Genomic DNA, 24,558 nt, shown 5'->3' on the forward strand with positions numbered 1-24,558 from the left:
AAAAGTAAGCCTAACTTTTGTTTTTATTGTATCCCTATGAGCAGTCGAGAATCTGGTCAAGTTTAGAGCGCTGTAAAACCTATATAAATAAATATAATTAAACAACTTTATAGTGGAAATTGTTCGCTGAAAAACCCTCTACAAAATTGCTAAAATGTTATTTTATTTTAAAATGAACTAAAAAAAAGTTACAAGATCCAAAAGGAAATTTGTTAAAAAAAATTTACATATTTTTGGTTATATCTTTTTTGTTGGTCACTTGACGATAAAAAGTAATAGAAACAAAATTGTGGAAAATTTAATTTTCTACATTTCATGTTTAATTAGATTTTCCGTAGGGTTGGTAGTTTACGAGATATAGCGCGAAACCCCTTTGCACCCCATTTCCAAGATGGCGACCGGGGGACAAGGATGGCGACCCCAAAAAATTGAACTTAAGCTTCTACTGATCCCCCCTACACATTAAAGAAATAAAATTGACTCCTCTAAGAAATGCAAGGTACGGCCTAAAAAATGTAACATTTTAATGGACTATTTTGCAGTGAGGGCAAAATGAACAAAACTGAATATCCGATGGTTCAGGCTGTGATGAGTTCGGTAATGTTATTTTGGCAATTCTTGCAATATAATTTCGAAGGCTTAAAGTTAAGTTTGGAATTGTCGAGCGATTTATAAGATGAGGTTTCATCAACGATAAAGCCAATTCCATTAAAAAGACGCGACGTTCTTCTGTTTTATTATTATCTTTATATACAATGTGACTGTTGATACCACCAATATTTAACATTGAAAAATATATAAGTGGCCATCTACAACAACTAACCCGTGAAACATAATATAGGATTTTCATTTCATCTACCACATCCACGACGCCTTTTATTACATTATAAAAGGATATTATTTCAGGTTTCAAGTGGAACAATCAAATAAATTTTTATACACAGTTGGTGGCGCCGGTGCGGTGGTCGCGCGATGAGATAATATCTCACATGAAGTGCACGACTCAACAATCTGGTGATACTAAGTCAACTGAGTCACTATCTGAGCGGACGAGTCTATTAGATTGTCGAGGGAGGATAGTTAGGAGACTAGAAGGAACCACAGGGCGTATAATTTCCCAGAAAACAAGTTGTGCGCAATTTTCTGAAACCGTGAGAGAAAATCTCATATAGCGACCACTGCCGGGTTCATATTAAAACGTAATATCGGTAATTTGAGCCACGGACATCTGATGAAGATGTACCCCAGCCAAGGGTTCTCCCCTAGGACCATTATACGAGAATTCATTGAAAAGACGTTGAAGAAGATCATGGGGAAGTGGAGTAGGGATTACATATCTGTGGTGAGAGGAGAGGATTTGGTACCAGATTGAGTTTATTTTGGATTGGTTAGTGTAGCTTTTCTTACGGGACATCTGGGAGAGAAGGCAGGATGGTTACCTTGGCAGTTGGGATATTTGGGAGCATTTGCTGTGGGGTAAGCGACTTCTGTTGTTGTTCGCAGTTGGGACAAATTTTATTTTTGGGAGCATTCTGTATTGAGGTGTGCACTATTGCAATATCTCGTGTCATACTTTATAGAGTCACGGATCTGGGGATCTCACAATTTAATCTTTCCCATCGATCCTGATACCATTCGACAGAGCATCAGAGAACTTGGTCTCAGGCAGGGTATGTGAAGACTCTGACAAAAGATGTGCAAATGTTGTTGGAACAAGCAATAATTCGAAAGTTTTTGGTGTATGAGAATTTCATTTTGGATACGCTGTCTTCGATATCTTTTGTGGAGAGATTTTTATCTACACCGGCAATGAATAGATGGATGTTATTCTGTTGATGTTTAGGAACGGGATTTGAGCTGTTTATGACTGAATTAGAGCTAGAGCGTCCATGGGATATGGGGATGGATTTATCTCCTGTGATTTGGCGAAGTTTTGTTCGGAAGTTGTAAAAGTTTATGGGTTAAAACTTTCGAATGTTAACTGGAGAATACTTTCAAAGAGTCGATATCATTTGGGAGGAGGTTGATGTCTGTTATGGTTTGGTAGAATATTCGCTGCTGACTAATGTTTTAGGAGATACCTTCGATTCTGTAATGTAAAGGACTGTCTTTAGTATGTCTATTATTTTCTGCGGGAAATCTAAATAGTTGAATGCTTCAGAAGCTTTATGTCTGTTTACTACATTATATTCTTGTATAAAATCAATTAACAACTAGTTTGATGATACATAAGTTCATATGAGGACATCTCTCTCTCTCTCTCTCTCTCTCTCTCTCTCTCTCTCTCTCTCTCTCTCTCTCTCTCTCTCTCTCTCTCTCTCTCTCTCTCTCTCTCTCTCTCTCTCTCTCTCTCTCTCTCTCTCTCTCTCTCTCTCCTCTCTCTCTCTCTCTCTCTCTCTCTCTCTCTCTCTCTCTCTCTATCTTTATCTCTATCTCTCTCTATCTTTATCTCTATCTCTCTCTATCTCACTCTCTCTCTATCTCTCTCTCTCTCTCTCCTATGGCGCTAAAGCCCAAGTCTGGCCCTGGCCTCCACCAGCATAGGCCTCCAAGTATCTCTGTCCCTCGCTGCTCTCCTCCAGTTATTCACCCTTAATATCTCTTTAGCATCGGTTATCACTTCGTCTATCCACCTCTTCCTTGTCTTCCTACTGGCCGACGTCCCACCATAGTTACGCTAGGTGTTCTGTCATTATCCCATTATCCATTCTTATGATTTGACCTTGCCAGCGCAATCTTTGGGAGGGATATATTAAATATTGTATGGGGATATATTAAATACAAATTGTTTATTTAAAAAAAGGTGTAAAAATTATATTGAAGTCTTACCTCTGAATTGGTAACTTTAGCTGTTGGATAGAAGCAAAAAATGGTAATATTAATAACATGTAAAATATAAACTATAAGGCAAATTATAAACACATAATATGAAGTTTGCTCTATCCACCATTTTCCGTAAAATGGAAAGAAAATAAATCTCAGGGTGGCCAATTTAGTGACCTTGATAAACCCTTGTTTAGGTTTTGCTTTAGTAAAAGATGAACCTAAAACATACAAAAGAATTAGTTAATTACAAGAAAAAATAGCTAGCAGGCTAATTTGTTATTAATTTAAACCTCGATAGATGGCTTTTAGTGGTCATACTCAGGTGTTTTAAAACGAATAATTAGTTTCCTTTTCATAGTTAAAGGAAGACAGTAGTTATTTGTTGTTTGAAAAATAGAAAAATTAAACACTGTTCAGCTGCTGATTGATTTCATTTGGCACGCCGAAATTGAAGCCATTCGTGGACCTTAAGAAAGCATTTGACAGGGTCACATTAAAGGACGTTATACATTTGTTATACTCGAGAGAGGTACCTCTAGGAATAATTAAAACGATCGAAAACATCTACCAGAACAACACAATAAAAGTAAAAGTGGAAGATGAACTAACTGACCCAATTGAGACCGGCAATGGAATAAGACAGGGGGATTCCTTGAGTCCTTTATTGTTCAACCTGATCATGGACGAAATAATAAAAAAGGTAAGAACTAAAAAAGGATACCAAATGGGAGAAAACAACTTAAAATAATCTGCTATGCAGACGATGCAATACTAATCTCTCAAAGTGAAGATGATTTACAACGTAGGCTGCACCAATTTAACATAACCGCCAGAAAATTTAACATGTTAATTTCCTCAAAAAAGACAAAATGCATGGTTATACCAGCAGATCCAATAAAATGTAAATTGAAGCTGGAAGGACAGATAATAGAACAAGTGATGGAGTTTAAATACCTAGGCATCACACTACCTAGCTACGGAAGGCTCGAAACAGAAGTGGAAGATCAAGTGAATAGAGCAAACAGAGCCGCAGGTTGCCTGAATGACAGAATATGGAGAAATAAAAATATCGCAAAAGAAATGAAAGGCAGAATTTACAAAACAGTCATCAGACCAATAAGGACATACGCGGCAGAAACACGACCCGACACAGAGAGGACAAAAAGATTGCTCGAAACAGCGGAGATGAAAGACTCTATGGGACAGAGCTAGAAGTACAGATATACGACGTAGATGCAAGGTGGATAACATTAATAACTGGGTAAGAAACAGAAGAATAGAATGGAATGACCACATAAGCCGAATGACAACAAATAGGGTAGTCAGGACAGCGAGACACGATTCCCCAATTGGGACCGTGCAAGTTCGGCAAAGCGACCCCTATTTCTTCGCTCTGCAACTTTATTCGCACTTTTAATTATATTGTCCAATTATATTAGTCCTGGTTACTGGAAAATTGTCAAGGCCATAGCCCAAAAAAATAGTAAGAAGAAAAAATAAGATTCAGGTTATGCTATCAAAACGTAAACATTTGTATGTAGTAAATAAAATTAGTTATTAAAATGCAGTACTGCAAGCAAAATACATTTAATTAAATTTACCTTTATATAATCATTGCATATCATATCAATATTGTGGAGCAATATATAATTTTTCTGCTTAAATGACAGAAGGTATGATATATACGTCAATTTGACAATTTCAATTGACAATATGAATTATTTAAGATAGTTGCAATATTTCTCCGCGACTCGCGCACGGTCGTTTCTCGTTTCCCTTCCAAGTACTTGCACACCGCGAATACATGATACTATAAATAACGAGTAGTATCTTCCCGTAGCGCAAATACGTCCGAGTTCGGACGTTCGGACGGATGATGATGTAACTGGAGACCGGAAGTAGAAGTTGAATTCTTGTTAAAGTTAAATGGGATTTGTATGCATTCTGTAATGAAATTATTCAATTAGCAAAATAACATTAAACTTCAATGTATTCGAAAAAAATTTAATGTCAAGATTCCTGTCAAAATAATTGTCAAAGATAAAATATAAAATACACTTAACTTACAACCGCGAACAATTCAAACTAATCGGACATTACGAATGATTACGAACCATTACGAACTTGCGGGTCTCCACTTACGTCACGACTTCCGGATGTGCAATATATTATCTTGTTATTTATAGTATCATGCATCAATAGGGCTTTTCATCGATTGTCATTTGTTTCGAGCTTCTGTCATGTGTCACATAATATTAATATATCTACGTCATACGTCTTCGGTTTGTATCATTGGTAATACCAATAACGTACGACGTAAATATATTAATATTATGTGACACATGACAGAAGCTCGAAACAAATGACTGTGAATGAAAAGCCCTATAGGAAGATGATCAGTGGGAAGACCACGAAAACTTACTAGAGGCAAATTGAAAAACAGAGTCGTGTCTATACAAAAAGGAGAAGAGAAGAAGAAGAAATTGAAGCCAAACTACTGCTAACTAGATGTCGCTAACGTGTCCGTACGCATTTAGTATTTTATTAATTTGCCTAGTGGAACAGCGGTATTTAGTTCGTATCGGGATACACCACAGGCGGCTCTAAAGACACTAAAAAATAGAAACCTGGGTCAGCCGATGGTGGTGGCCCCCGAATCGAATTGAATCTAAAGTCTTTCCTTCCAACCTAGTGCTGCTTGCAGCTTGTCTGTACCATCATTAATAATAGCGAAATTTTAGAAGCCGAAATGTTCGTGGTCGTAAAAACGTATTTGAAGATGAAGGTCTACCCAGCCTGAATAAAATGAGTACCTTGTGTAAAACCAGAGGTAACAATAGGCAGTTGAAGAGTAGCACTGGCCCTGTTACCTTCCTTGAATACCGTAGACCCTAGAGATAGCAGACTACCCTGCTATCCCAAAGCCGCGTTAGCGGTATAAAACGGGAGACTACTATTAGTACGATGAACTATATATGTGTCCTTCTTCTTCTTAACGTGCCCTATCAAGTCCCCTTGACGTTGGCGATTAACATGGCGAAACTGTCTCTGTCTCGAGCTATTCTAAATAGGTGTTCTGCTTTCTTTATTCCTGTCCACTCCCGGATATTCTTCAACCAAGAGGCCTGCTTTCTACCAATTCCTCTGCGTCCTTCGATTTTACCCATCATAATAAGTTGAAGAATATTATACCGGTCTCCCCTTACTACGTGTCCAAAATAGGCCATCTTTCTATATTTGATGTTATCAAGCAGCTCGCGGGTAGCATTTGCTCTCTTAAGGACTGCCACATTTGTCAGCATAGCCGTCCATGGTATTTTTAGAATACGTCTGTGCAGCCACATTTCAAAGGCCTCCAAACGGTTAACGGTGGATATTTTTAATGTCCATGCTTCGACACCATACAAGAGGACCGACCAAATGTAGCATTTAATCATGCTCTTTCGAAGTTGAAGTTGCAAGGTATCATTACAGAAGAATGACCTCATTTTTAAAAATGTCGTGCGGGCTATCTCGATTCTACATTTTATCTCTTTATCTGGATCTAGTTGTTCAGTAATATGGCAACCAAGATATTTAAAACTGGGTACTCTTTGAATCATATGACCATCAACATATAACCGTGAATCTTGATGGGCCAAACGGCTAAATACCATGTACTTTGTTTTTGAACAGTTTATATTTAGGCCAAACTCTCTTCCCACTCTGTCAATGGCATTTAAAAGGTGTTGTAATCCATTCATATCATCACTTAAAATAACTGTATCGTCTGCATATCTGATTGTATTTATCAGAATTCCATTAACCTTCACACCCCATTCCAAATTATGCAGCGCTTCCTTAAATATTCTATCTGAATACAAATTGAACAACAGTGGGGACAGTATACAACCCTGTCTGACGCCTCTTTGTATTTTGCATATTTCTGTTGATTTTCCATTTATGCAAGCTGTCGCTGTTTGACGCCAGTATAATTTTTCTATGATTCGTACATCTTGACTATCAACTCCTTTATCTTTTAGTATTTTAATTAATTTGTGATGTTGTACTCGATCAAAGGCCTTCTCATAGTCAATAAATACAGCAAAGACGTCTTTCCTTTGATCTCGGCATTTCTGCAATAACACATTTAGTGCAAAGAGTGCGTCCCGGGTTCCCAGTCCATTTCTGAAGCCAAATTGTGTTTCATCCTGGTCTTCTTCACATTTATCTCTGATTCTACTGTGGATGATACGTAGAAAGATTTTCAAGGTGTGGCTCATAAGGCTTATCATTCTATAGTCGCTACAGTTTTTCGGACGTTGTTTTTTTGGTAGGGTTATGAATTCGGACTTTAACCAATCTTCAGGGATATCACCAGTCGAATAAACATCATTGAAAAGTTTGACTAGTATTCCAATGTTTTCCTCATTTATGAGCTTTAACATTTCTGTAGGTATGTTGTCGGGACCAACGGCTTTCTTGTTTTTTGCCAATTTTATAGCATGTTGTATTTCTGATTTTAGTATTTCTGGTCCTTCACCTTCATCTAAAGTGTCCAGTTCTTCGGGTCTATCATCATTATACAGTTCATTTATATAATTGTGTCCTACTACTAATATGTGTCCTACTACCTCAGAAATCGTCTACAAAGTCATACTTGATCATGGTAGCTGATATAACTAAAATTTCTTCTTCTTCTTCTTCAGGTGCCATCTCCGCTACGGAGGTTGGCAATCATCATAGCTATTTTAATTTTTAGGCAGTAGCTCTAAATAGTTGTTTTGAGCTGCATCCAAACCATTCTCTCAGGTTCTTCAGCCATGAAATTCGTCTTCTTCCGATGCTTCTTCTGCCATCTATCTTTCCTTGCATTCTGAGTCGCAGGATGCCATACTTCTCGCCCCGCATCACATGTCCGAGACACTGTAGTTTTCTTTCTTTAATTGTAAGTTCAACTTCTTCTCTTTACCTATTCTTCTCCGTACTTCGTTGTTCGTAACTCTATCTACCCAGGAAACCCTCATAATTCTTCTATAGGTCCACACTTCAAAGGCGTTAAGTCGTCTCATTGTCTCTACATTTAACGTCCATGATTCCACTCCATAGTATAGTACACTGTATACGTAACATTTTGTTAGGCGTACTTTAAGAGCTAATGTTAAATCTTTGCTACATAGGACCTTTTTCATTTTCATAAAATTAGAACGAGCTTTTTCGATTCTGACTTTGATTTCTGCAGTGTAGTCATTATATTCTGTTATAAGTGTTCCTAGGTAAGTGTAATTTTTTACTCTTTCGATCTGTTGGTCCTCTACTATTAAGATTTCGTTAGTATTATGGTTGTTTTTACTAATTTTCATAAACTTCGTCTTTTTGATATTAAGAGAGAGTCCGTACTCCCTACTACACCTTACTATTTTACTCATGAGTCTTTTCAGGTCGTGTAAACTATCGGCTATTATTACTGTATCATCTGCATGTCTGATGTTGTTAACTAAGACTCCATTTACTCTTATGCCGACTGTTTCATCTTCCATAGTTTCTCGCATTACCTCTTCAGAATAACCGTTAAATAATAGAGGTGATAGTATGCGGCCTTGCCTGACTCCTCTCTGTATTTCCAGTTCTTCCGATGTTTCTTTTTCAATTATTACTATTGCTCGCTGATTGTAATAGAGGTGTGTTATTAGTCTTAAATCTCTTTCATCTAGGTTTTTAGTTTTCAGAATTTCCATGAGTCGATCATGGTTTACTTTATCAAACGCTTTATTGTAGTCTATAAAACAGACGTAAAGAGGAAGGTTAACATCCAACCATCTCTGTGTCAGCTAAACTAAAATTTGGGAGATATCAAAGGCTCCAAACATGTCAATAAACTGTGAACACAACATCATACACAAATACTGGAATAAGAAGAAAGTTACAAATGAATTACAAATGGAAGATGAGCAATGTTTTCAAATATGCCTGTTGTTTGGACCTAAGCATTACCCAGAGCAGTGTTAAAGGTCCATTACTGTTTATTTTTTATTTTGTTAAGTCAATGGATGTAGAAAGTGACAACAGTCTCCTCTTATGCACAATATGGATGAACTTAAAATACAACAAATCCAAGACTGTAACACTGACACAAACTAAAATCAAAGTAGAAGGACTAATTTCGGAATCCACACAATATCTACGCCAAAAAAATAATCTCAAGGCAAAACAGAAGTCTTGACAATGGAAGCTTCCATCCAGGCCGTGATCAAACCTGATCTTCACAAAGGATATTCAATATCATGATACATTGGCATTTGATAATTTTTACAACAACGGCAGTTTTAAACACTGCCTGTTTTAAAATAAAAAAAGGGAATTACCTCTAACCAAATCAAGATCTATAAAATTTGGATTTGGTTTTGCACTTCTCATCTGAATATGGTTGAGCCCATATATTCTCTGCTCCCTTTCTTCTATTTTTGTTTCCCATATCTGCTTGTCATATGCACCAATCTTTTGCTGATACCTAAAACATTTTTATGATTGTATCAATTAAACAAATTTTGTTTTAAATATGTTCTGGTAACATTCTTGAATAATTAACAGGATAAATCAAACTGGATTGTACTAAAAACAACTGGGTTTGTAAGATAAAACAAACTGCATATCACTGCCATCATATATAAGAATAATACCATAAATATATTTCCTCGATGATCTCTGAAGGTAGTTTTCATATTTTTAATGCAGTATACCATTGAGAGTAAGTCAAAGAGTTGACCTTTGCATAGGTAGTTCCTAAAACCAAAATATAGTTTGTGGATATGTCATAATTATACTCAATTAAGAGCTTAGGTTAGCTATATGAAGTTTCTATAAGTAATAATAATTCTATAAGTATATACATTAATTTTACTAATATTCAAAAAACCAAAACGATGATTTTTAATAAATTGAAAAGAAACATATAAAATGCATAAAATAAGTATACAAAATTGGAGTTAAAAATTAATCTATAAGTGGAACAACGAACAAAAGTGTTCTCAATATAATATAAAAAAATGGAACATTATTCTATAAAGAATAAAAATACGGAGAATCAATTGCCATAAACATATTAACACAGTTTTGCAAAAATATTGTATATGTCGCATTAAAAAAAAACAGGTTGCATTATAATTCAATGTACATTCTGAGAAAGCATATATAATCAAATTTGGCGCTAAAAAATACAAACGAAAGTTATATATGTAGAGTTTTCTATGGGAAAATGACATTACGTTAACTGTAAAAGGGGACACTTAAGCAATCTCAAAAATCCCATATTTAATGGGTCTTAATCAATAACAAAGATACTGGGTGTTTTATCTATTTTTCCAAATTCTTATTTGGTTCATTTATGGTTTATTATAACTGTTTACCAACACTGTATTATTAATTTATTTATTTATAAGAAATTCAGATTAAAAAATATTGGAAAAATGTCCCGATCCGAAAACTACACCCTATACATCAGATTTTTTTTAATGAATTCTGCTCTTGAAAAGAAGATGAAAAGCTAAAGTTAGCAGTAAACTTTCAATTTTCGGCAAAATATTTTTTCTGGTAAAATTTTGAATTTGGACAATTTTGGAAATTATGTGAATTGCAAGAGCTAGAAGTAGAAAAAAAAATAAATGGGACTTAATTTTACCATTATTATGGTAAACATCATTATTTAATCTAAATTGGTAAATATTATTATATTATATTATATACCATTATTTAATCTAAATTGGTAAAATGATAACATTTCAGTGTTTTTTTATTATGTGCAACAAATAATTCACAGCAAATATTCATCTTTAATTAATAAATAAATAATAAAGGGTACACAAAAAATACATAACTTTAATCAACATAGATCTTAAAAATTAAAAAAAAGATAGCGAAAATTTGCAGAAAAATCACTACATATTATCAAAACTAAAGTAATTGTTTAAAACAACCATCAACTTGTTGAAGGCAAAGTCTTGCACTTTTTATAATATATCTGACTGACTTCCTAATCTCGTCTAGGTTATTTTTCACTTCTTGAAAGGTTTCTTGAATCTATTCAAGAATTTCTCCCCTACTATGTGTTTCATCGTTATAAACTTTGGATTTTAAATGTAAACATAATAAACCTTACACAACAATTCATAGAATCAAAATCACATGATCGTGAAGGCCAGACATGAGGACTATCTCTACCAATTCATTTATTGGGAAAATTGCCAGATAAAAAATCTCTAACTATGCGCCTGTAATGTGGTGAAGCACCATTATGTTGAAAGTATATTTCATCTGTATTGATAGTTTCATCCTAGAAGTACTGGTAAAATATTTTCTAAAAATCCTAGATACACTTCACTGGTTAGGGTGGGAGGTAGAATCTATGGTCGTATTAATTTGTTAAACAGAAAATTTATGCTGCAAGTGACTTTTGGCCTGTGGCAAATGGATTTTGCTCTACTCAAATGTATGAGTTGCTCAGATTATAATATAAGTACCCCATCTCTTGTGAATTTTGCTGCATCCATGAATAAACATCTGTTTAAAACCTTTGGATTTTGGGTTATCCACCTACTAAAATGTATTCTGAGTATTTCATCTCCAGGTACTAATCTTCGTAGTTCCTGTATATGGTAAGGATGGAGATTCTTAAGTCTTCACCAGACAGTGGTATGCGGAATTGCAGATATGGCTAATTTATTAGGTAGGTACCCACTTTTTACTTATTCTCAAAATTAAAAATATTACTTATTTTCCACACTAATGTTTTGTTCTTGTAAGAAATGTTGTTGTCTATGTTGATAGGTATTTATTGATTTTACTCACTTCTTTCTCTGGTAAAGAAATGTAAGGCCGATGCCACATTATGCGTTTTGACCGGATGCGGTGAAAACGCATCCGTTTCCAACGCAACCGGACCGACCTGTCACACTATGCGTTTAATCTGGTGCAGTTTGTAAGCGCGTACCGATGACTCAAAACGCATCCGTTTCCCACACTATGCGTTTTCACCGGATGCGGCGGAAACGCATCCGGTCAAAACGCATAATGTGGCATCGGCCTTAGGCGTTTCCGCCGCATCCGGTGAAAACGCATAGTGTGACAGATCGGTCCGGTTGCGTTGGAAACGGATGCGTTTTGAGTCATCGGTACGCGCTTACAAACTGCACCAGATTAAACGCATAGTGTGACAGGTCGGTCCGGTTGCGTTGGAAACGGATGCGTTTTCACCGCATCCGGTCAAAACGCATAATGTGGCATCGACCTAAGGGTGACAATATAAGAAGGATAAGTCACTCAAGGTAGAAAGGAATCTGGCGGAAAAGAAAGAACTGCCAAAAACCGAGTCAATTACAAGAAATTTGTGAATTAAAAGAAAATATTGACCAGTCCTATGTAAACTTGTTTATGGTATTTAGTGTTAAATAAATAATACCTGCCTCATGAAAGGTATTTTTTTAAATTGTTCTCCTAATTTTTACACACACTTCTTTTTTGTTTTGATTGATAGCTACGTTACTGTCACTGTTTTTAATAAATATCAATATCATTTCAGATTATCCTATGACTCGGACAAGATTAGGAAGTAAATAAAGGTATACTTTATAGTCTAAGAGCTAGAGCCGAAAAATCATCGTCATAAGTAATATGGAGTTTGGCATGTGAAATGTGTCTATTGTATATTGATAATTATGACCCCTTTCAGGCTGACACCTCAGTGGATACAGGAAGTAGCAATAAGGGATGAAAGGGGAAAGTTAGTGTAGTCTTTAAAGGTTTTCACCTCCTATTTTGTTAAACCTCCATCGATTTGCATGAAAATTGGTGACTAGTTAGAGCATATACCAAGAAATAAAAATAATTTGGTGCCAACTTGCACTTTTACCCTGGGGGTGGATACCACCCCTTCTCGGGGGTGAAAACTATTTTATTAAAAATAACCTCACAAATCGATAGAGGGACAAATTATAAGTAAAATTTGTTATATCATGTTATTAAAATAAATCAATACTTTTTGAGTTATTAAAGATGAAAGATTTGTCTGTTTAAGAGCACAATGACATGCGTGAAGTTGCGGATGATCAAAAGAACATATTAATTAATTGTATGTTACTAAAATATTATTTTTGTACCCATGTAATGTACCCATTATTTGACACCCCCCAGTTTCTGGACATATTCAGTTTATATTGATAGAAGGCCATTTATACTGATTTCTCGAAGGCCTTTGACACAGTGATCCATTCTTTACTCATCTTTAAATTAAAATGTATTGGTTTTCCTGAGTGGTTTCTTTCATGGTTGAGTAGTTATCTAGATGAAAGAGTTCAGTTTGTATTTATAAAGGGTTCCCTTTTTAGATTCCTATCTTGGCCAGTACATACCCACATGTGAGCCTTATGTGAGCCCCACAAGGCTCACATGTGGGTCCTCTTCTCTTTAACTTGTTTATTAATGATATTTCTGAGGTAATAAAAGTTTGTCATTTGCTGATGACCTTAAGCTATATTTCAAAGTTTCAAATCTGTCTGATTGTCTAAGGATCCAGGAAGACTTGACTTGTCTATACAATTTGTCTCTTTCCAATTGTCTCCAGTTAAATAAAGATAAGTGTTTTGTTATATCCTTTAGCAAATCTAAAAATAATGTTGCGTTTGACTATCACATTAATACAAGCGTTCTATCAAGAGTGACTGAAATAAAAGATTTGGAGGTGTTATTTGACAGTTCCTTGTCATTTATCCCACATTAACAATTTGTCAAATAAAGCATACCGTAATCTAGGTTTTATCACAAGAAACTCTTGAGATTTTTCCGTACCCACATATAGAATTTATTCTTCTATTCTATAGTATGGTCACCATACTATTTTAACCATATTTACACCCTTGAAAAAATTCAAAATAAGTTTCTCTGGATTTGTGCTTATAGATTAAACTTAAAGAACATGTCTTCAGTGGAATTAAGGTCAAGGCTAAATGTCAGTTCCTTAGAAGACTACAGAACTAAATGTGATTTAATTTTTCTCTATAAACTACTTAACCATACCACCGACTGTTCTGATTTATTAAGTCTTATCAACTTTAGATGTAGCACTAGAATTCTTAGAGACATGCCCGTATTTTCTATAAAACACTATCACACCAACTATGGCAAATTCTCTCCAATTAACAGGATTCAGACACTGGGAAATGACACTAGTCAATCTTATGATCGGGTGGATACAAGATCTGTAAGATTTAAGCACTGCCTGACTGAGTATGTAAGGAATCGAAGATGAGTGACCTTTGCCTTGGAGTCTTCATTTCATTTGATTTTAATTGTGAGAGATTTTCATTTTAATAATATTTTCAGCAAAGGACATCACACACATCTTATGGAAAATATAATGTCACTCAAATTCAATAAAATTTATACGAATAGATACGTTTTAAATTAACGGTCAAATCTTATCATTGCGCCAACTCTATATTTTCAATAATAAGAGCAGAAATTGATATAAATAAATCTGAAATCAAATGGGTACGTACATAAGTTAGAGAGAGAAAAAATATTTTAAGATACCCAAATTGTCGGTACCCCATAAATCAGCGGATTAGTTTCACTAATCCGCTTAGGCCCAGCGGGGTTTAAGCTCCTTTTGAATAGCACCCAGAGCAATAATGACACTTTTACTGACTCCAAAAATGTGATTTCGATAAACTTTAATTGCAATTTGCGCCGTAATTAATCATAATTAAGAGTTGGCGCAATGATAAGATTTGACCGTTAATTTAAAACGAATCTATTCGTATAAATTTTATTGAATTTGATTGACATTATATTTTCCATAAGATGTGTGTGATGTCCTTTAATTTACTTAAATTATAATCATTTGTTTAACAATATTTATTAATTATTTAATACTTAGTTTAGCATTTGTGTTATGGTTAGGATACTTTATTTTTGTTATTTGTAAAAATGGGGACATCCCGTAATAAATAAATAAAAAAAAAACAATTCAATTAAATATCGAAATAATATAAAAATAATATTTTACTAACATAAACATACAATTAATTAATATGTTCTTTTTATCATCTGTAATTTCACGCATATGCTCTTAAATAGACAAATCTTTGATCTTTAATAACTCAAAAAGTATTGATTTATTTTAATAACATGATATAACAAATTTTACTTAAAATTTGTCCCTCTAGCGATTTGTGGGGTTATTTTTAATAAAATTGTTTTTACTCACGGGAAGGGGTGGTATTCACCACCAGGGTAAAAGTGCAACTTGGCACCAAATCAGTTTTATTTCTTGAGGTATGCTCTAACTAGTCACCAATTTTCATGCAAATCGATGGAGGTTTAACAAAATAGGGGGTGAAAACCTTTAATGACTGCACTAACTTTCGGCTTTCATCCCGTATTGGTACTTCTTGTATCCACTGAGGTGTCAGCCTGAAAGGGGTCATAATTGTCAATATACAATGGGTCAAACCGGCAATATACAATGAACACATTTCACAGGAAAAACTCTATATTACATATGACAATGATTTTTCGGCTCTAGCTCTCCGTCTATTATGAGGGCGAATGATAACGGGCATGCAAGGGGTGCACTGCAGGCAGGTGCCTCTGTTTGGGGGACACCAAATTGAGCTTTTTCTGCTGGTGTAATACTATAAAATACTAATTTAAAAAACCTTAGGGCGTCTATGCTAGTTCTGAAGATGAGCACCAGGACTGTACTTTATTATTGCCTTTTAAATTATCAGTAATATTAACAGCTCTTGTAACCATTTCCGTTTTGTTTATTACCACCTAATGATTTTAAAAACCAAAAATAACTCTAACTAAATACTTTGATAGGGGAAAATTCTCTAGTCTTGTTTCATGTAGGTATTCTTTTTCTCATGATCATCTTTCAGTGCATCGCAGTTTTTCGATTTCTTTCTAACGCATTAAATTGTATGTGACAGAAAAAAGGCACGTCCGTGATTACAACATTTATTCTAGTTATTCTAGTTGTCGATAGATGGCACCATAATAAAAAAATATTTTTTTTAATTAGATAATAATATTACAAATATAATCTGTATAATTTATAAGACTATACAAATCAAAGAAAATACCATTTTATAAATGCAAGAAACACATTTGATTTGTTTTTATTCCAAATTGAAAATAAAATGTGACAAGGGTCAGATTTAACTAAAATGTCATGTTAGAATAAATGTCATAAATGTGTATTATCCAACGAACTGTCAACACTGATGGAATCGCCATGAAACAAATTTAATGGCACCAGGATGAGATAGAAGATAATCAGGTAAAGGAGGGAAGATAATCACCAGACAGTGCTAGTCAGGTACGTTGTAGTTGTAGCAAATTTTACCTGACAAATTCTCTGTCTCTCTCATGTCTCTCGAGAAGTGCTAGAACCTCTGTCTTGTATGTTGGCGCCTATCTCGCTTCACTGTTGGAATGGGACGGGGCCATTCCATCAGTGTTGACAGTTCGTTGGTATTATCACGGACTTACCCTTTTTCCTATCATTTGTTACGCACTGAAAAATGCTCATGAAAAGGACAATATACAAACATTTATTCAGTTATTGCATCTACATAATTTAATGATATTTACTAAAAACCATAGAAATTGAAACATGTTAATAGATAGGATGAGGGTACCTTAAAGTAATATATATCTGTGTATTCCTAACCCCTTGTTAGACTCTTTTTATTGGCTATTATTAAAAAAATTGTACATACCATGTAAATATAAAATCAATACCCATTGAAAGAATCTATCTTTGTTGATTTCTATTAAAACGTTTATCAGAGTACATGCACTGTTAACAACAATTATTAACTATCACATACAAGTAAATTTATATTGTTATTATTATTTATTATTATTATCTTCAGCAAACTTAGAATCAGCTGATTACAAGAAAACAATAGTGAGGTTAGGGGTTAATGACATATATTTTGCTGACATTGACAGAGGTTACAGCTCAGGGTCGCCTTCTACAAGTAAAAACTTAAACTAAACATGTTGTTTCTGTCTACAGAATTAAAAAGTGTATCTTCCATTCTTGTTGATAAGTGGAAAGTAGATGCACTTTTATCTGTGCCAAAATTCAATAAAAGAAAGTGCATGCAGTTCGCCAGAGCCGTAATAAATAAATTTCTTTTTTGAATGTATCTTCTTTCCTTTTATTTCGTCTAATCAATCCAGCTCAATCATGAAAGTGTAGGAAGCTCCATTTAAGCAGTCTTTAACACAACACTTAAAAGTGGCAGAAATGTTAGATCTTCTGAAGAAGGAATGACAAAAATGCAGTTTTTTTAAGTGTGACCAGTAACATGGTGTGCCTTATGGTAAGTATATATGCTGTGTGTGCTCAGAACTCCTCACTACACTTTTAACTTCTGTGTCTTAAGTGCTGTCTCACAATCGGAGGTTGAATATCATCATCACTATCTTTACTCTAACTACCACTGCTCTGAAGAGTTCTCTAGAACTGCATTTAAACCAGTCCCTAGTCCCTTAAATTCTTCAACCATGACGCTATCCTTCTTCATATACTCTTTCCTCCTTTTATCTTTCCCTGTATTATTAGTCCTAGCATTTCATATCGCTATCGCCTCATTGTGTGTCCCAGATATTGTAACTTTCTTATTTTTATTGTGTTTACTATTTCTCACAATACTTCCATGTTCGTTTTCTTCTGTGTCCATGCCATTATAAGTATTCTCCTGGAACTCTCTCTCTTCAATCCTGACCCCCGGAGGGAGTATAGTGGTTGATGTGATGTTGTGTATTGTCTGTCTCCAAAGATCTCTTTTTCTGGCCATTTCTTTTAACTTTAATAGGTCTTTTGCATATTCCTGTAATTTGATTGATCCATCTTCCAACACAATTAGGATTGGCAAGCCAAATAAAAATGGTCACAGGGCTCTGAAAGTAATTCTCAATAGCCAAGAAGAGGCTCAGCTTGTTATTCGTGTCAGATCTAACCTTAAAGGAAGACATATATACATAGAACAGGACCTAACAAAAATGCAGGCAGATGCTGAGGCTAAGGTTAGAGCTGAATTTAGAACACGAGTAACTAATGGTGATAAAAATATTCGTATTGTGTACCATCAAGGTGTCCCAAAGATTATTCAAAAAAACTAATTAGCTCCCCAAACACAAATAGTATCTCTGTTTATTACCAAAATACTCAAGGTTTAAGAACTAAGTTAGGTGATCTTTTGCATAATATATCAGCATGTCAACATGACATATATGTCTTGACAGAAACTTGGTTACATAACGGCATTAACGATTCTGAACTGAGCTTTACTGATTTTAACATATATTGTTGTGACCGCTCTGCTAACACTAGTGTCTTCAAAAGAGGAGGAGGAGTGCTAATAGCTGTACACAAGTCAATACCAACTACTCGTCTTCAAGTACCAGATAGTATTGAACAGGTCTTCATTAAGGTTGGATCCAGTGTTTTTAGTTTTATATTAGGAGCAGTCTATTTACCTCCCAACTCTCCGGCACAGTCGTATACCACTTTCTCTGAAACACTGGACTCGCTCGCTCTATTGATGCCCGGGATTTTAATTTGCCTCATGCTCTCTGGCAAAATCTCTTTAGTTCTGTTGCGACTGCAGGTGGAGCATCATTACAGGAAGTGTCTTGCATCCAGATTATGTCAAATGTTTGCAGCTTCCACAACCTTTTCCAATGTAATCATCATGTTACAATACACGACAGTCTCTTAGATCTTTTCTTGACAAATGACCACCTAGCAGAAACGGAGCTAGCAGACTTTTTTCTGGTTCCTCCAGTCGTTCATCCACCACTCTCAATTACCATTAAATGTAACCTGACTTATGATGAACCTGGACTCGAGTTTGATGGTTACTACAGAGATTTCAGGTCTGCAAACTATCAGAATATTTTCTTATTCCTAGACCAGTTTAATTGGGACATTTTGTTTATTAACGCGAATCTCGAGTCTATGTTAAATATATTTTATGAAATTGTTTTTATAGCTATAGATAAATTTGTACCATTGAAGAAGTTTTCAGCCAGAAAATTCCCAATATGGTTCTCTCAGGATCTAAAAAATTTTATCATCTTAAAGAAAAAATTACACAAAAAATATAAGTCAACTGGTTCTTTGAATGACTATTGGGAATTTTCTAGGGTTAGACAGTTGTGCAAGGATCTGACTCGGGAATGCTACTCACAATATGTTCAGTCTACTGAAATAGCTATGTCTTCTAATATCAAGAAATTCTGGTCTTTTGTCAATAACAAAAGAAAAAATAGTGCTTTTCCTAATGGACTTAAATATCTTGACAAATATTGTACCTCAGGCAAAGATATTGCAAATTTGTTTGCTGATTATTTTTCCACAGTTTATTCTCAGAGTAATCTCAATATACCCAATTATGAACTATCTTCATCCAATACTCATGTCACTAATCATAAAATTTTAATATCAGAAATATACACCAAACTCTCTTCTCTTGATATCAATAAGGGCCCAGGCACTAACGGTATACCTCCTTTGTTCTTAAAGGAATGCAGTTTTAACCTTTCCAGGCCATTGTATTACATATTTAATTGTTCCCTTCAAACTGGTGTTTTTCCAGATCACTGGAAAGAAAGTTTTCTTAAGCCTATATTTAAAGACGGGGATAAATCTCTCGTCAATAATTATCGTCCTATTATTGTCCTTTGTGTGATACCCAAAGTGTTTGAGAGTCTGGTTTGTGACTTTTTAAATCCTTTACTTGAGCCTAAACTTATCGATCAACATTTTGGTTTAGACCCCATAGATCTACTGAGCTTAACCTATTAACATATGTAGATTTTTTGTTTGACTCCCTTGAGAGGGGGTAGCAAGTGGATACAATTTACACTGATTTCTCCAAGGCGTTCGACAGGGTGTCTCATGGTATGTTGCTCCATAAGCTCAGAATGATTGGTGTTGATGAACCATTGATTTCTTGCTTTGGCAGCTATTTGTCAATCGCAGACAGATAGTAAAAATTGGCAATTTTCTTTCCAAATCAATTCTTGTTCCTTCAGGGGTTCCTCAAGGATCACATCTTGGGCCTCTTCTGTTTAACATTTTTATAAACGATATTCAGGAATGTTTTTCTTCTTACCTTTTTTTGTTGTTTGCTGATGACTTAAAATTGAGCTGTCTGATTAAATCTCCCAATGACTGTGATAAACTTCAATATGAGTTAATCAATTTGTTGGACTGGTGTACAAGAAATGGGATGAGTCTGAATCCATCTAAATGCAAAGCCATTACGTTTTCTCGATCTAGATCCCCAATCCATTTTGAATACAAGATTGGACAGCATTGCCTAGATACCGTACCTTTTATCAAGGACCTTGGTGTTACTTTGGATGCTACTCTACAACTTTCTGATCACTTAAATAATGTAGTCAACAAGGCATTTCAGATGCTTGGGTTTATCAGAAGAAGCACACAGGATTTTACTGGGATTACTGTCTTAAAGACGCTTTATTGCTCTCTTGTCCGTCCCCATCTTGAGTATGCATCCTGTGTATGGTCACCTTTTTATGGTGTGCATATTGAGACCCTGTGTCGTGTTGAGCATAAATTCCTAAACAGATTGCTTTCAAATTAAACATCTTGGACAACTACAATGATGCAGATTTACTTGCTACATTAAATATGCCACCCATCTCTATGCGTCATAAGAAGAGAGATCTTGTTACTTTTTACAATATTCTGCACGGTAGAGCTGCTGCTTCTTCTTTGCTCAATAAAATTAATATACATGTTCCATCTAGACCTACCAGATCTGTAGCTAGTTTCCATTACCCTATACATCGCACTAACTATGGATTTAATAACTTTATTTCAAGAACTGCCAGACTAGCCAATCAATATGATAACATAGATTTCTTTGCAACCTTTGGCTGATTCTTGCGTCAGGTTTCGTGTACTCTTGACTTGAGTAATGGATATAGATAACTTTTTGTATTGCATTCGATATAGATAACTTGTTGTATTGCTTTGTATAATAATACAGATTAACTTTTGTATTGTAACCGTAGATAGTCAGTGTTAGGATTTTAGAGTTTAACATTATTGTAATTGGGCTTGCCCATAATTGTTGATAAATAAAATAAAATCTTGTTAGGGATCTGCGGCCTTCCACCTTTCCTTGTATAGGTAATGAGTCTTTCCATGTTTTCTGTGTTTGCTCTCTAGATCACATCTAGCAAAAGTGGTGTTCCACATTTCAAATGACTGTAGCTTATTTATATGTTCTTGCTTCAATGTCCAGCTTTCAAGTCTATATTATAGTATCGAACACACATAGCATCTCAGAGCTCCTACTCTCAGTTCTAATCGAAGGACTTGGTTGCAGAGAATTGTTTTCATTTTTACAAACCCATTTGTTGCTATTTCTATCCTAGCCCTTATTTATGTTGTTTGTTCATTCTTGTCTGAAATCAGGTTCCTGGGTATTTGTATTTAGGTATAGTTCGTCCACTATAACTTTTCCCATGCGTCACGATTCATTTTCAAACAAATTAAATTAAATTAAATTAATATTTATTGAGGGAAAACTCCATTTTACAATTAAAATTAAAAGTCAAAATTAAACATTGAACACAAGTTAACTTACATTACTTACAATTAAACTAATAACATCAAAAAATTAAAATCAAATTAAAATAATTCACGTGAAATAGTCCTTTTAAAAGCATTTAGTGTGACTCCCGTAAAGTCTATATTTGGAAACTCATTTACACTAGAAACAATTCTATTTAAAGGCATATTTTCTGCATGACGTGTATTGCACGATCTAGCGGATAGCAAGGGACATCTTCTCAAATTCCTAGCTGGAAAATAGAAATCTATTCGACCCAGAATGCTAGGTGCAACAATAATACCATTTAACACCTTAAATACGAAATTAAGGTCAAAGTATCGCCTGCGATCCTCTAGACGGTGCAAATGAAACATCTGCATGACCTGACTGGAATTCAATTGCATTCCTCTAGTACCTAATCTATACAGCAGATATCTAACGAATTTATTTTGAATCGATTCAATTCGATATTTATGATTCTCATAACTTGGACTCCAAATCACTGAACAATACTCTAGTAATGAACGAACATAACTCAAAAACAATCTCACAATTACAAACAAATTATTAAAATCATATGACATTCTGATGACTAACCCTAATGTCTGATTAGCACGCGCAATAATGGCATCATAATGGTCCACGAAACTTAGCTTACTATCCAGTAACACGCCTAAATCCTTAATTACCTGAACCCTAGATAAATCCACATCTCCTATCTTGTATTTAAAATCACTGGTGGTCTTATTACGTGAAAAAATAATATATGAGCATTTCGAAGCATTCAATCTAAGATTATTTTCCTGGCACCAATGTACTAAAGAATCCAAGTCTCTCTGCAAACCCTCACAATCAGATTCTGACCTAATGCATTTAAATATCTTTAAGTCGTCTGCAAATATCAGATATTCAGATTTAAAGTTCCTACCAATATGATTTACCAACAACAGAAAAAGCTTAGGACCCAAATGGGACCCAAATTAAGTCAAAACATAAAGTGAAACGTATGCCTATGTGTGTAGTATATAGAATACAGTATACAAAATGTATATACACATCGACGTTCGTTTCACTTTATGTATTGACTTAATTTGTTTGAAAATGAATCGTGACGCATGGGAAAAGTTATAGCGGACGAACTATATGTACCCATTCTATCAGTACATTTCCCAAATGTATTTTTGTTTGTATATTTGTTTTCTTAGTTATTATCATGTATTTGGTCCTTTTTATATTCATTTTTAGTCCATATTTGTCACAGAAACTTTTTATTTTCTTAAGTGCTATGAGTATAAAACATTATTTTTGTTTGTTTTGTTTATTAGTAGTTGGAGTTGTTCAGCAGAGTTCAGAGTTCATCATAATCACGGTGTTATCTGCATATCTTTTGTTGTTAATAGATCTTCCATTAATTATTATCTCTTCACTTTGAGCTAGTAATGCTTCTTCAAAAATGGCTTCACTATATTAAACAGTAATGGAGACGTAATACATCCCGGCCTGATGTCAAATTTCTGGACTGGGTTCATTATCTATTAGGTATAATTTCTGCTCTTCGATTCCAGTAAAGGTTTGTTATTATTCGTAAGTCCCTTTTGTCTATGTTTTTTGTCTTTAGAATTTACACTAATTCTAAAGACAAACTTTTAACTACAGTACACAAAAAGCATATCTATTGAAGCAGACTACCTTGATATAAATTTTAAGTTTACAGATGTCATCTCGCTATGGTGGTATCATATCTCTAATTCAACAATTTTTTCTGAAAGCACAAAAATTATTTTCTATGGTTCATCAGTCCTATTGTTGGATGTGTGGAATTCCATAACCAAGGGATCAACCTGTTTTATGAAATGATCCCTTGTTTATGTAATTTCACACCTCCAACAGTAGTACTCTGCTGAGCTGAATATTAATGAGTCTCTTAGATACCTGGTACAGGTTTAGTATATACCTATTCTATGTTTTTAGATAATAGAAAAAAACAAAATTGGTCAGTTAAAATGAGCAAAATATATGAAAACGAATCAGGTTGTTTAATCTCCCATGAGAAATTCATCAATGATATTTACACAAACCTTTTAGATGTACCTGGAAGAAGCTATCACATAAATCCAAACATTTTTAAAATAGACACTACCTATAAAACTTCTGGGCAGTCGAAATCCAAAAGATCTAAAAATGTACAACCAAGAAATGAATTTGAAGACCACAGAAAGGAGCAAGATGTAGTTAAATTCAAATATGACAACTTCCTCTCAGCATGTAGGAATTATTTCAATAATAGCAGTGAGGAACTACAATCTTTAACTAATAATTTGGCACTAGAGGCTGCAGATGTTATTCAAAACAATAGTGAGAACAGGTAAATAACATTTACAGAATTAATCTATAGTGTTTAGTATTCATAACTGGAATTTGTTTCTGTCCTGTCTAGCCCTATTTCTTTCACATTTTGTTCAAGCTCGTCTTCAAGTTTTTGTTTTCTACCTCTAAATATCTTTTGTAGTCTTTCTTGCTCTACATCACTATATAGCTGTTTAGCTGTTTCCTCTCAGCATGTAGGAATTATTTCAATAATAGCAGTGAGGAACTACAATCTTTAACTAATAATTTGGCACTAGAGGCTGCAGATGTTATTCAAAACAATAGTGAGAACAGGTAAATAACATTTACAGAATTAATCTGTAGTGTTTAGTATTCATAACTGGAATTTGTTTCTGTCCTGTCTAGCCCTATTTCTTTTACATTTTGTTCAAGCTCGTCTTCAAGTTTTTGTTTTCTACCTCTAAATATCTTTTGTAGTCTTTCTTCCTCTACATCACTATATAGCTGTTTAGCTGTTTCCTCTCAGCATGTAGGAATTATTTCAATAATAGCAGTGAGGAACTACAATCTTTAACTAATAATTTGGCACTAGAGGCTGCAGATGTTATTCAAAACAATAGTGAGAACAGGTAAATAACATTTACAGAATTAATCTATAGTGTTTAGTATTCATAACTGGAATTTGTTTCTGTCCTGTCTAGCCCTATTTCTTTCACATTTTGTTCAAGCTCGTCTTCAAGTTTTTGTTTTCTACCTCTAAATA

The 24,558-nt window shown here is 34.5% G+C and overlaps 2 protein-coding genes across 7 annotated transcripts in view; one reads left to right on the top strand and one right to left on the bottom strand.

Moving 5' to 3' along the window:
- Positions 1-16,768, bottom strand: part of LOC114327171 (protein phtf) — a 61,673-nt gene extending 44,905 nt beyond the window's left edge. Inside the window, exons 1-4 of one of the 2 annotated variants that reach the window (XM_050650819.1) lie at positions 16,584-16,765; positions 9,486-9,588; positions 9,171-9,316; positions 2,830-3,044 (exon numbers count right to left, since the gene is read on the bottom strand). In XM_050650819.1, coding sequence (XP_050506776.1) covers positions 2,830-3,044; positions 9,171-9,222 — 267 coding nt within the window. In that variant the 5' untranslated portion in view covers positions 9,223-9,316; positions 9,486-9,588; positions 16,584-16,765. Of the gene's footprint in view, positions 1-2,829; positions 3,045-9,170; positions 9,317-9,485; positions 9,589-16,583 lie in introns of both variants that reach the window. The other variant, XM_050650818.1, reaches the window with a different exon arrangement.
- LOC114327172 (N(6)-adenine-specific methyltransferase METTL4) overlaps positions 1-24,558 on the top strand; it is a 43,828-nt gene that overhangs the window by 15,262 nt on the left and 4,008 nt on the right. Inside the window, exons 2-4 of one of the 5 annotated variants that reach the window (XM_050650823.1) lie at positions 11,429-11,527; positions 23,439-23,498; positions 23,553-23,832. In XM_050650823.1, the coding sequence (XP_050506780.1) occupies positions 11,512-11,527; positions 23,439-23,498; positions 23,553-23,832 (356 nt within the window). In that variant the 5' untranslated portion in view covers positions 11,429-11,511. Of the gene's footprint in view, positions 1-11,428; positions 11,528-16,787; positions 17,196-23,438; positions 23,833-24,558 lie in introns of those variants that run through there. The other 4 variants (XM_050650820.1, XM_050650824.1, XM_050650821.1 and 1 more) reach the window with 4 other exon arrangements.

This window comes from Diabrotica virgifera, chromosome 5 (assembly GCF_917563875.1).
Source record: "Diabrotica virgifera virgifera chromosome 5, PGI_DIABVI_V3a".
Lineage (NCBI taxonomy): Eukaryota > Metazoa > Arthropoda > Insecta > Coleoptera > Chrysomelidae > Diabrotica > Diabrotica virgifera.